Genomic DNA, 13,285 nt, shown 5'->3' with positions numbered 1-13,285 from the left:
ACTGTTGTATAGCAACGGATGTGTTCCGATTGTAGCACTGTAGCGGGAACACTGGTCATTGCCTAGGAAATCAATGCTGATCTCCTCAACCATTCCAGCTTTCTGGCGGCACACCACATTGCTCCCTCCTAAAGGTTGTTCATCCCAAACAGCCTAATGGTACTTCCCTTTCTTTCATCCACCCCTTCCTTCAAGGGTGCTCATCTCAAGCAGCTCCATGGTACTTCCAGTCGCTCTCATGTTGTCATCTTTCTCTGGTTGGCCTCTATCTGTTCTTGGACGGCTCTCATATCGGCCATCATCTCCTTGTGGCTGGCAACCATTTTGGCCAGCAGGAGCTCTATCATTTGTTGCAGATCCATTCTATAGTGGTGTAATACTTGATGTGATCCAATAATTCATCCTAGAATCCGATCCTATCCCACTTCTGACACCAGTTGTCACATGTTTGCTAGGCAACGTGACAAGAAATTTTGTGGGTTTCGGATTTAAATGAATATTTACTGGACAGTCACTTTTACACTCACACTTACAGTTATTCACAACTTATAACGTCCTTCAGACATTTCCTCTTCAGTGCTACGACACTCTCGCACCACTATTCTAGGTGAAGTGTCTTCTGCTCTAGTCAGATGAGAACTCTTCTGTTCTCTTGCTGAATACCAACTCTACTCTTCTAAGGTCAAATACAAACTGAACTAGTCTCTTGTTGCAGTTGGACTCTTATAACATGCAATCAGATTCAATAGGGAATACCATGTCAAAGGGTTAATTCTCCCCACTGCTATCAAAATGCTGCTTCAAAAAACTTGTTGCTTGGATATTGCCAGCCATGGTATAGCAATGGATTTGTTCCAATTCCTAGGCATTGCAGTCACTGGCTAGGATCTCAACTCTAATCTCCTCAACCATTCTGGCTTTCTGGTGGCACGCAACAATATTATTAAAATAAGAAAAAGGATGTTCTATACTTCACAATACAATCAATTTAAGTAATGGCAAGAACATTCTGACACATGTGCAGCATACCTCAAGCATTTCCATTGATTCCTATGGGGAAACAATGTTTGATTTAGGTGACTACATCCTCTGTGACAGTTCTTTGGAACATAGCTGTCAGATTAATTGAGGAGTACCTGTACAAATTTTCTTACAACAATGAAACTCAAGTCACGATGCAAAAAATCTTATGCACATCACATATTAGGAAGTGAAAATTTATTGAACCTGAAACCCTGACTGAACCATTCACGTGGTGAAGGACGTAAGAGAAGAACATGAACCAAACGGCGAAGGTTGCTGTAAACAATACAATATGGAAACTTTACAAACCTGTGCCTGTAGAACAATACCCAGGCAGCTTGGAAACGGCTGCAGGAAAAAAATGTTATTAAAGTCCTGTATCCACTTTCACAAAATGACAATACAGTGGAACCCCATTCAGTGTTCCACAATTTAAGGATGGGATAGCTCAGTCGGTATAGAGGTGGGCTACAGGCTGGATAGTCTGGGTTAGACTTCCAGCAGGGACAAGATTTTTCTCTCCTCCACACTGTCCAGACAGACTCTGGGGAGCACCCAACCTCTTATCCAATGGGTATTAGGGACAATTCGCCTAGAGGTAAAGTGGCAGAAGCTTGAAACTGATCACTCACCTCCACCTAGTGCCAAGGCCAAGAATGGTGGAGATACACCTCCACTCCACCATATGTTTTCATGGCATGGAGCTTAATTAATTGAGCACAGAAGCAACTTTACATCATTTAACAATGAATTTCAGTGATTTCAAGTAAATAAACTTTGTGCAAAATTTCTTCCATTTAAGATTTATTTTTGGTTTAGTGTTCAAATCCAAAGCTCCCCAGAGAAAACCTTAAATGGGGGTTTCACTGTATTTGAATCAATGACATCTTTGCAGTCTGACAACACGGTGATAAATTTCATATTATCACCAACCACTGTCACCATCAGATATACTACACTTCCATCAATATCTCTGGCAATCCCTGAAAACATTTTCTGAAAGTTACTTCAATACAATGGTTACATTACTCTAAATGACTTCAATAATTTCAACATGAGATTGCTTCAATCACATTTTCAGTTCCAGAAAAAACACTGTGCACTGCTTCACCAATGCTGCCACTTATCAAACTGAAAAAATAAAGTATATTGTGGTCTTCTTTGTGACACTGTAGTCTTGTGGATCATTACCAGTTCTTTCAAAGCAACACAGTGCCTTCATCTTAGATAACACTACTCAGTGTCATAACCTGAAAACCACAATATGGGTCTTGAAAACTATGAAAACCTCTAACCTCACATCCATTAGGATACTTCACACACTGTAAAACTGTTCTAAGGGAGATATACTGCATATAACCATACGAACCACAAACACTATTAACAACATATGTGGTGTGTTCAAAAAGGATCGAACCTTTGGTCGGCAGAAATACATTTATTGATTTGGAGGTACAAAACCCTAATCCCCTTCAAAGTAGTCTCCTTGATAATGCACACGCTTCTCCCAGCGCGTCCGCCATTGTTGAAAACACTTATGGAACGCGTCTTTTGGAATGGTGATCAGCCGGGCCGTCGCATTCCGCATGATGTCTTCTCTTGACTCAAATTGGGTTCCTTTCAGCGGCATTTTCAGCTTGGAAAATAGCCAAAAGTCACACAGAGCCATGTCGGAGGAGTAGGGAGCCTGACGAAACACAGGGATGTTGTGTTTGGAGACGAAAGTCTGAATCAGATACACAGAATGGGCGGGTGCGTTATCGTGATGGAGCTGCCAAGTTTTTGCTGCCCACAGATCCAGTCGTTTGCGGCGCACAACATCACGAAGGAGACAAAGGACCTCCTGGTAGTATTCCTTTTTGATGGTTTGGCCTTGTGGTGCGTACTCATGACGCACAACCCCACGGGAGTTGAAGAAAACGGCCAACATGACCTTGACATTGCTGCGGACCTGCCGTGCTTTTTTTGGCCTCGGGGATGTCAGATGTTTCCACTGTGATGACTACATCTTGGTTTCCGGGTCGTACCCATAAACCCACGACTTATTGCCTGTGATCATGGTGTTCAGAAAGTTGGGGTTACTGTTTGCATTGTCCAGCATGTCCTGTGCAATTTCCAGATGGTGTTGCTTCTGCTCCATTGTTAGCAGTTTCAGTACGAATTTTGCAGACACTCTCCTTATGCCATAATCCTCGGTCAAAATTGAATGTACCGATCCAATGCTTACCCCTATCTCATTTGCAAGTTCTCGGACTGTGATACGATGGTCCTCCATGACCAAAGTCCACACTTGCTCAATGACATTCTCATTTCGGCTTGTTGAGGGTCTGCCTGAAAGCAGTTTGCTGTTCACTGATGTGCGCCCATCTTTGAAGCAGTTGTACCACTCCTTTATCTGTGAGTTGCTCATGACATCATCCCCTAAGGCCTGTTGAATCTTGTGAATGGTTTCCACTTGGGTATCACCAAGCTTTTGGCAAAATTTGATGCAATATCGCTGCTCATGTTGTTCCGTCATTTTACAGCTTACTGGAATCCGACAAGCGCTCACTACACGTCCTCACTCATAGGCTGACTGCCAATGACTGACGCTTTCTGCGGGTGGGAAAAAATTCACGACCGCACACGAATGTCCCCTCCACATCTCCACCTAAGGGAGCCTCCCGTGCTTCACTGGTTTATGTGGGAAAAAAGAAGGTTTGATACTTTTTGAACACACCATGTATATTTCTTAGCATCTATTTTTCTTTGTTTATTTTACAATGCTGTTGGTACCTGGACTACACAGTTTGGATCTGTAGGGTAGTAAATGAATGACAAATTGAACAGCATTTGGAAGGAAGTGCTGATGCTCTAATCAAAGTACTATCCTTGCATTTGCCTGGAGTGACTGAGTAAAAGCCTCAGTCGTGATAGCTGGATGTCCTAGCTGAGATTTAAACTGAGCACCTCCTGAAGGGAAGTTTAGAACATTACCTCTATTTGTCTTATTTTAGCTTGAAACTCCCACGAAAATGCCCTTATATACTTAACTGAATATGGTCCACTGAACGTTTCAAAACATATTCTTGAAGCAAATATTTTGTTTCTGGACATTACCCTTCATCCTGTTTTTATTTAAAACACAACATGTCAGTGACTGGATTCTGTCTGTCTTCAGGTAAAACCTACTCAGTTGGGCCCAATTGACAGATCTAGTCTCCATCTCCAGACACCTGCACCAACACAAGATAGGGCATACAAACCAAACACAGCAAAAACCATCTGCGTGATCTAAGACAAACATTAAAAAAAACTCCACATATATGAGGCCTAGCTCCAGAGTACTATCATAACAGAAGTCATCACTGGAGAGAGAAATTCTCTGTATGGTACCAACATAAAAAACACATACTTTCCAACCTACATTGGACAGTTATAATTTTTTTTTAGTTCTGCTATGGTAACAGGAGTCCAGATGGGAGAGATGTCCAAGCTGAGTTGACTGATCACAAGGTCTATCAGAGACATGTGGGCAGATTCCTTGTATTTCCTGTGTAGTGCCTCAAATTTGAGATTGGAGAATGTAAGGCATTACCCAAAATGTTCGCGACTTGCGAAAAGCGTTTCACAGTTATTACAGTAATCTGTAAACACCTGGACAGGCAAATAGGTTAAGAATGTTGATGCTCAGCAAGTATGTGTACTCGCCGAGCAAGAAGCTTGCCTCACTTGGTCACTAGAGTAATCGTAATAGACCGCATACACAGCAATAAGACGCAAGGGGTCCGCCCACAACCACCCATGAGAACCAATTAGAATGTTACTATGAGGATTGAGGACACTGGGGGAGGAGTTATCTACCCTCTGTCGTCAACGCTGAATCAGCGAATTAAAACTATAAATTAGGGAATTTCGGGGGACTTAGGATCATGTTCTAACACAGAATATTCAGTTGTCAGCCGGAGGCTCTAGGCGACATGTATACCACAAGAGGGTGGATGACGGCAGTAATCTACATGTGTATTGCAAGTAAGTCTCTTTGCTCATATACGCCATGCTGTTAGATGTTATTGTTGATAAAAGTGTTATTGTGAGATCTCAAGGCAGTCTCCAGTGTACCAAGTGAGAGCCAGGGTAGAACAGGGTAGAAATGAACGGAGAGTGGCAGACGATGATAGGCGTACAGTTTCAAGGCACCTCCCCTCCACAAACAAGGAAGGTAGAATGAGCTTAGCGAGAAGTGTCATGTAAGCAGATCAAAGCAGGCCTTTTTCTTAATGTAATTATTATTGTAAATAGACAGTGTACATAGTGGAAAATGTACGCAGGTAGTTCTGACTCACCCGTTCGTAACCATCCTGTCCTCGACCGATCCCGGGCGACCCTAACCAAGACAGCCGACAGCAGCCGAGTGCAGCCAAGATATTAGGAAAAGAGTAACAACAGACTAAAGTAATTATATTTTCTCACCCCCTCCCCCTGAGGTGTAACATCCTGTATGTGGTGTTTGGGTAATGTCCAGAAACATAATATTTGTATTAATGTACCATTGTCACTAACTTTCAGTCAATATTCTTGAGGATTCCTAAAATAAAGTCAATCCTGATAAACGTATGAGTCAGATTCAGGAAGAATCCCAGTGCTGTTCTGGATCATGATACTGTGCAGTCTAGCAGGTGAGACCAATGTTTTGCAGAACATAATAATGTCTCCATCTTCAGGTAAAAGTAAATCAGGAGAGGATGCTGTCAGGTGACATGGATAGCAGTTACTCAAAATAAAAGGAGGGGAGACAAGATTTGGGCCCTGTCTAGGCTAGCAGAAACAGTGAACATGAACTGAGAAAACAGACCTTTTCAGGACCACTATAAACAGGATCTGACTGCAGTTTCTGATAATTATGTTTCACTGATACTATTGGGCCAGACAGGGCTGTATCTTCTGTCTCCCTCCCACGGTTCTGAGTGTGTGCACGGTTCACTCAAAATGTCATGAATACCTCAGATTATGTAGCACCGAACTGTAGGAAAACTGGTGATTAAAGAAAGGATTTGGGGGGAATCAATCATGGCCTAAGTAAGGAACTAACCTAGTAGAACAACCCTTGCTAATCTGGTTACAGTTAATCCGGATGTTGTATAATCTGGATCAAACTATGAAAAATGCTGTTCATGGATGAATACATACTTTAACGATTAGGGGACGGGCCATTTAAATTCCGGTAGTGGCTGTGGGCCGGAGTTAATTTAAATGCCCGCNCCCCAATTTTGAGCGTCTGTCCATAAAACTGCAGTCAGTTTCTGCCCAAAACGTTTCTGCAGTATAAATGTCTTCTGCTGCTGACATCATTCATACTGGTACTGGCTTATCTTCAAAAGGGGAGGAAATGTTTATGCTTTTATAGCACTCCAACCTTTCTGTATACAGAGTGAGGTCACATCTCTCAGAGACTCTGTCTGTGTATACACTTATCTGCCACACAAGAAGTACTGTTATGCTTCTTAGAAAGGCCCGCACATGGCCCCTTCTTCTACGTACTTTCAGTCTTATGTACCACATTCTAAATCGGTGACATTTATCAGCTGCCTATTAACTTCGGCTTTTTCCATGCGAAATGGGGCCATGGGGGATAGTTGAAATTGCGATGTTTTATAAACGTTATGATTAGAGAAGGCAAATCGGCAACACTGGCTGACTACCTGCTAATACGAGAATGATGCTGCCTGTCTATGCTTTGCGTGGAAAACAGAGTTACATACAGACAAAGTGCATGAATTGCGACGTCGGACTCTGCATTCAGTTACATGAAAAATTCAGTTAAGATGATGCAGGAGGGAAGACTGTCTACTTATAAAGCTGGTGTCCAAAAATAATGTAAAAAGGCCTGCACATGGCCCCTTTCTTCTACGTGCTTTCAGTCTTATGTACCACATTCTGAATGGTGTGATTTACGAGCGGCCTCTCAATTTCGGCTTTTTCAATGCGAAAAGGGGCCATGGTGCATAGTTGAAATTGTGATGTTTTATAAGCGTTATGAATATATGAGACCACTCGCCATCACTGGCCGACTTCCTGCTAATACGAGACTAACATTGCGTGTGCACGCTTCGCATGGAAAACAGAGTTAATTACGGACAAAGTACATGAATTGCAACGTCGGACTCTGCATTCAGTGACATGCAACATTCAGTTAGACGATGCAGGAGGGAAGACAGTCTACTTATAAAGCTGGTGTCCAAAAATAATGTAAGTAGAACAAGAATTTCTATCTTAAAATTAGATTTTAAAACACTGTGCGCACACGTGGACTGCGAGTCTCCATATGGCGTGTTTCGGCCACCTCGGCTTTACTTTAAAGGTCTCCATACGGTGTCCCTTGGCTCATAAAGGTTTAATTTAGGAAGGCAGATGAGTCATTTGTCTGTTCACACAAAACCTGTCACTTTCTTCAAACCTGCATTATCACATTTAAAAACAAGTACAACTTCTGAGCCTTCTATTGATGAACAAATGTACGGTCTTTCTATAGTTTTTAAATAAAGGCTCTATAGTGATATTTTTTATTTATTTCCATCAGAACTACTCATATCATTACATTTTCCATTTATTTGTGTTCTAAGTTTTTGTTCTTTAGGGCTACCTTTTCCTTCACTAATCTGGATTATTGTTTAATCTGGATGACCTCCCCCTTCTAATTACTCCGGGTTAGCAAAGGTTTTCTGTATTCGCCTGAAGGAACCGAGTAAAACAAAAATTTTGTCATGATAGCCAGTGTCTGAGTCAAGATTTGAACCAAGTACTTCCAGAACACAAGCCTAGACTATTACCACTAGACCAGCCTCTCTGGTGCTGTGGTTCTTGAAGGACCTCCGTCTATGTCATCATGTATGCACAACCTGACCACATCCTAACTGCCCTCACTTCTATCCTGAAGACAGAAGCTTAAGTTTCCCCAAAACACACGTATCCATTACATGATATCATAACCAGAACAGCACAATCTGAAATTTCACTCCTGTGAATAGCTGAAATACAATGTCCCCAACTTCTTATTGGTCACTCCACGATACTTTCAAAATTTAGATTGTATTAAATGGCAGGATGACTGATGAACTGGAAAGGATATGGAAGGAAGTCATCATGACCTAATGAAGGTATTATGAGGGTAAGTCAATAAGTAAGTTACAAATGGATATAGAACTTAAACAAATAAGAGTACTGATTTGAAAAATGCTTTTATTTCTCAACATAATCTCCCTGTACATTGAGGCACTTGTCCATCATTTCACAAGCCCCTGAAAACAAGCAGCATAAAATTCTTTGGGCTGCTGTCGGAACCAGGCAGTGACTTCCCTTTATACAGCTTCATTGTCGAGAAAATGTTCAGCCGAAAGATGATGTTTAAGAGGGCCGAACAAATGGAAGTTGCTTGGAGCAAGGTCGGGGTTATATGGAGGATGCTCAAGGACTTCCCACTTGATATTTCGCAGCGTCTCATTTGTCTTGTTGTCAGTATGGGGACACGCATTGTCATGCAAGAGCAACATGCATTTGGTGACGAGTCCTGGTCGCTTCCATTGAATGGCCTTATGAAGTTTCCTGAGGACGTTACAGTGGGAGTCTGCATTTATGGTTTTTCCTTGAGGCTGGAATGCGGTGAGCAGTATGCCTTCATGATCCCAGAAGACTGTGAGCATCACTTTCCTCGAGGATGGTGTCACCTTAAACTTTTTTTGGCAGGCGATGCAGGATGTTTCCACTGCACTGACGCACGCTTTGTCTCAGGCTGGTAATGGTGAACCCAAGACTCATCACCTGTGACAATTTGGGCTAGCATATCACGTCCTTCATCGTGGGAGCAAATAAGATGCTGTAATGTCAGACCCATTCGTTGCATTTTGTATTGTGGGGTCAGCATGCACAGCACCCATCGTGCACAGACTTCGTGAAAACCTAACCTGTCATGCATTATGAGGTAGGCCATGCCATCTGAACAACCAATAGCAGTGGCTATAGTGTCTTTAGTTACTCTTCTGTCTGCTCGGATTAAGTCTTCTACTCGTTGCACATTTGCCTCTGTGGCAATCTCCGTTGGTCGGCCAACGCGATGTTCGTCTTCGATACGTGCCTGCCCTTTAGAGAACTTCTGCACCCAATTGTAAACAGCTTGATGTGACAGGCACTTCTCACCATAGATGGGAAGCATTTCTTTATGAATATTCTTTGATTCCATGCCCTTTCTCCACAAAAGTCGCACAACGGAGTGCTGCTTGAGGGTTGTACACTCAGAGGTGCCGCCATCTTGCAACTGATGTTTCACTTTTCTAAACATCGATAGTCTCATGTCGAATGTCATCAATTACCACCGGACTAATGCTGCCATCCAGTGGCAATAGCCTCAAGTGCCTCATTCAAACATGTAGTACCCCATATAAATTTGTAACTTACTTATTGACTTACCTAAGTACCACAGCATAACAGGGAGGTATAGAGGAAAACCACATGAAACCTCAGTCAGGGTAGCTGATGTCCCAAATGAGATCTGCACTAAGCACCTTCTGATCAAGTCTAGAGCATCACTGCTAGACTAATCTGCTCAGTCTCAAATCTTGTATCTACAGTATACACTGACCATATGTCATAATCATTTATAAAACACATCCTTAAGATACATCATGAAGAAGTTTGACCTCTTTTACATAAATTCAAAAAAGTAAGTAAAGTAAAGCTATCCTTGAAACAGGATGTGAAGGCCCATAGGGTTGTGAGATGTTGAGGGTCCCACATTATCTAGACAATCGGCTCAAAGATGATGGTAAGGTTGTCAGCCTTACACGCCGGCCGCACTTTACTCTGCAGGAAAATTATTTAATTAATTCCTGGTACTCATTTCTGTTAGAGGCTGAGTCGACCCCAGGGCCATAATGTGGCTGCAAGGATTAGGTCAACTGAAAAAAATCCAACGACCTCATCGGGACTTGAACCCACGACCTTCTGGCTTGTAGCATAGTGCCTCCAATACAACACAATATACAGTACTTACGGGAAGGCAGCCATGGTTGATAGTTTCACATACAGATCTCTTTTGACTGCACCAGATGCACTGAATGGGTGCGGTGGTGGCAACTTGTGATGACTACAAAAAGCAGCTGGTTGAAGTAGATAATCTTGACGAGCCTCCTCCAGATCACTCTTATTGGCGACCATCAGTACAGGTATCTTACTGTCAACAAAGTACTTCTGGGGAGGGAACATCAGCACAGTATAATATTACTATTCATTAAAGTGTTTAATGACATAATCCATTTGTTAGACATATGCTTCTTGCAGAGGTGACTGTGAAAAATATCACCTCCTGGGATATGGTGCCATGTAGTCCAACAGGTATTCATGGTTATCCCTCCAAGAACCTCAAATCCACTAAAATTATCCTCTACAAGGACGCCACACAAAGCAACAACCACAGATCTGGGAAGCTTAGAAGCAAGAAAGCAAAGCTAGTTTTTTCCGTTTCCTTCCTCCTCATGTGCAAAGACCAACACAAGGTCCCTAGGTTATCTTGTACCAGACTATATGCATCACATCCCAGAAGGCAGTACTTTTCAATACGATCAGACATTTAGTAAAATAAAAATTCAATGTAATCAAACATAACAAGAATCAAACAAGATGACAATATGAGGCAGTCATCAATGAAATATATCTACCCAGACAATTTACATAAAACACTTAAATTTTTCTTTCAATATATTTAATTACTTGATATGATTATCTTTTGCGTGTATTATTTCATGTTACTGTCAGTAGCTGGATGATATAGCAGTGAATGGTAAGGAAACTTATGAATTAGGAATTGGGAAGGAGCTCAAAGAAAGCTGTCATGCAACAGAATCATGGCGGCTGCTGAAACTAGTGAGTTCTTGGCGGTTCCAGTTTTCACTGTTTCAACAGAAGCTAATAATAGAAGTTTATGTAGTTGCTGTTATCAAATTAAATCGAAGTATGAAGAAGTATTATTAGAACTTAGTTCGGCCAAAGAAATTATAAAGCTACTGCAGGTAGAGAGAAATCTCAATGTAAACACAGTTGCTTGTAATACAAATCAGGGTATGGAGTATGATCAACACAACACCAAATTTGATAACTGGGTACAAGCATCTTATGGTAGAAGTAACAGGAGCAGAAAATCATCTAAACAATAACCCCAGTCAATACCAACGATTATAAATCGTTTCGCTCCACTACATAACTTACCTAACCTCAACAATGACAGTACAGTCGTAAACACTTTGGAATATGTGACCGAAATGAACGGGGTAAAGAAGCAGAAGTCATATTCGTCTAATCAAGTCAGTATGACTAAATTTTCTCAATTATCGAGTACCTTCGGGGCACATAAGAGCATGGTGAATGTATACAACAAAAAGGTTGGAAATAAGAGTAAGCGTAAAGTAGTAATTATAGGTGACAGTCACTCCAGAGGATTGGCAAAAGAAGTGAAGTTTCATCTGGACAAGAATTATGAAGTAATTGGTCTTGTTAAACCAGGAGCGGACACTGCGAAATAGTGACTTCAGCAATGAGTGACGCAGTGTATTTATTGAAAAGTGATGTGGTCGTGTTCTGCGGTGGTTCCAATGCTGTGAGCAAGAACAAGGCCAGTGTAGCCCTAAAATATATTTCAGACTTTGTAAAGGCTAATAGCAACACAAATATCATCCTACCAAGTGCACCACACAGATATGATTTGATGGATTTCTCCTGCGTTAATAATGAAATTAAAATATTCAATAGGAAGTTAAAGAAATATGTCAAAACCAATACACATACATCAGTTCTAGAAAATGATCTCAATAGAGAATTCTTTACAAAACATGGGCTGCATCTAAATGGGCAAGGGAAAGAAAAGATTGCCATTCAAATAGTAGCTCAAATTTCCACCATCTTAGGGAGAAAAGTAGAAGGTTTAATTAGCTTAGGATGGAAAAATGATCAAATAAAGGGAGATACCACCATAGTACCTGAAAATAGAAATGAAATCCTCATAAATAGCGAGAATGAATTTAACCAACTGGCCACCTTAGATCCCGTAGAAACTTGTCCCAGAACATCAAACAGGCAAAAGAAAGTTCCAGTGACCAGGAAAAATGATTTTTTATGGTAAATGATAATAACAAGGTACCCGATATACTTCAGATCACTTCCCCCAACTCATCCACTGCCACCCTACATATAAATACGCAATCTCAGATAGGTTGTGAGCTGTAGAACATGTTCCTGCAGTTAACTCTTTCAAGATATACCATCAGAATTTCCGGGGACTGAATAAATCTCAGCCTAAGCTTAAAAGATTAAATGTACTTCATCAAAATATAAGAGGGCTCCGGCATAAAATTGTTGAATTGACTTGTATGCTGTATAGCCATGACTTAAGTCCACACATTATTTGTATCACAGAACATTGTTTGGTAGAGCAGAAATTATTAACAATAAAACCTGAAAATTATTATTTGGCCTCCAACTTTTCACATCAATATAATATTGGAGGTGGAGCATGCATCTACTGTAAATCCGATCTGAGCTGTAATGTAGTGAATATTTCTAAATATTGTATTGAAAAGGTCATAGAGGCTTGTGCAATTCAGATGAAAATTGGTAACAATATTTTTATATTTTTATGTATCTATAAATCTCCTAGTGGTAACATCCAAGAATTTGTCAATCAACTAGAAATAATTTTAAAATTTTTATATAAGCCTAAGTTAGAAATTATATTGTGTGGTGATTTTAATGTAAACTTTTTAAGTAATTCAAACAATGTTCACCAGATAATCTCACTTTTGTATACATATAATTTATGTCGCGTTGTCGACTTCCCTACAAGGATAACCAAAGAATCTAGCACTGCTATAGACAATATATTTTTGGATTATAATAGGTTAAACACTGTTCAAGTATATTTGGTAATGAATGGGCTCTCAGACCATGATGCACAATACTTGATGATAAATAATGTTTTTGAATCTCAAGTAAAGAACAACAGGCTTGTTAGGAAAAGACTAATAACCAAGTCTACAGTCTTAAAATTTATTGACATGTTACACAATGAGGAATGGGACAGTACCCTGGATAACACAGATGTTAATGCTAGTTTTAATAAATATTTGAGTACCTTTTTAGTTAATTTTGAATCATGTTTTCCTATGCAATCTGTGGTAAATACTGTGTATAATAATCAGTGGATTACTAATGGAATTAGAGTGTCCTGTAGGCGTAAAAA

The 13,285-nt window shown here is 40.7% G+C and overlaps 1 protein-coding gene across 6 annotated transcripts in view; it reads right to left on the bottom strand.

Annotated features, from left to right (window-relative positions):
• Positions 1–13,285, bottom strand: part of LOC111865420 (mitochondrial Rho GTPase) — a 44,088-nt gene that overhangs the window by 5,916 nt on the left and 24,887 nt on the right. For 2 of the 6 annotated variants that reach the window (XM_023853437.2, XM_023853436.2), the window contains exons 13-14: positions 10,049–10,245; positions 1,228–1,299 (exon numbers count right to left, since the gene is read on the bottom strand). In XM_023853437.2, the coding sequence (XP_023709205.1) occupies positions 1,228–1,299; positions 10,049–10,245 (269 nt within the window). Of the gene's footprint in view, positions 1–1,227; positions 1,300–1,332; positions 1,372–3,623; positions 4,239–10,048; positions 10,246–13,285 lie in introns of those variants that run through there. The other 4 variants (XM_023853438.2, XM_023853439.2, XM_023853440.2 and 1 more) reach the window with 4 other exon arrangements.

This window comes from Cryptotermes secundus, unplaced genomic scaffold (assembly GCF_002891405.2).
Source record: "Cryptotermes secundus unplaced genomic scaffold, Csec_1.0 scaffold343, whole genome shotgun sequence".
NCBI lineage: Eukaryota > Metazoa > Arthropoda > Insecta > Blattodea > Kalotermitidae > Cryptotermes > Cryptotermes secundus.
Note: the sequence above shows the minus strand (reverse complement) of the source record. Positions and strands in the feature narration are given on the sequence as shown.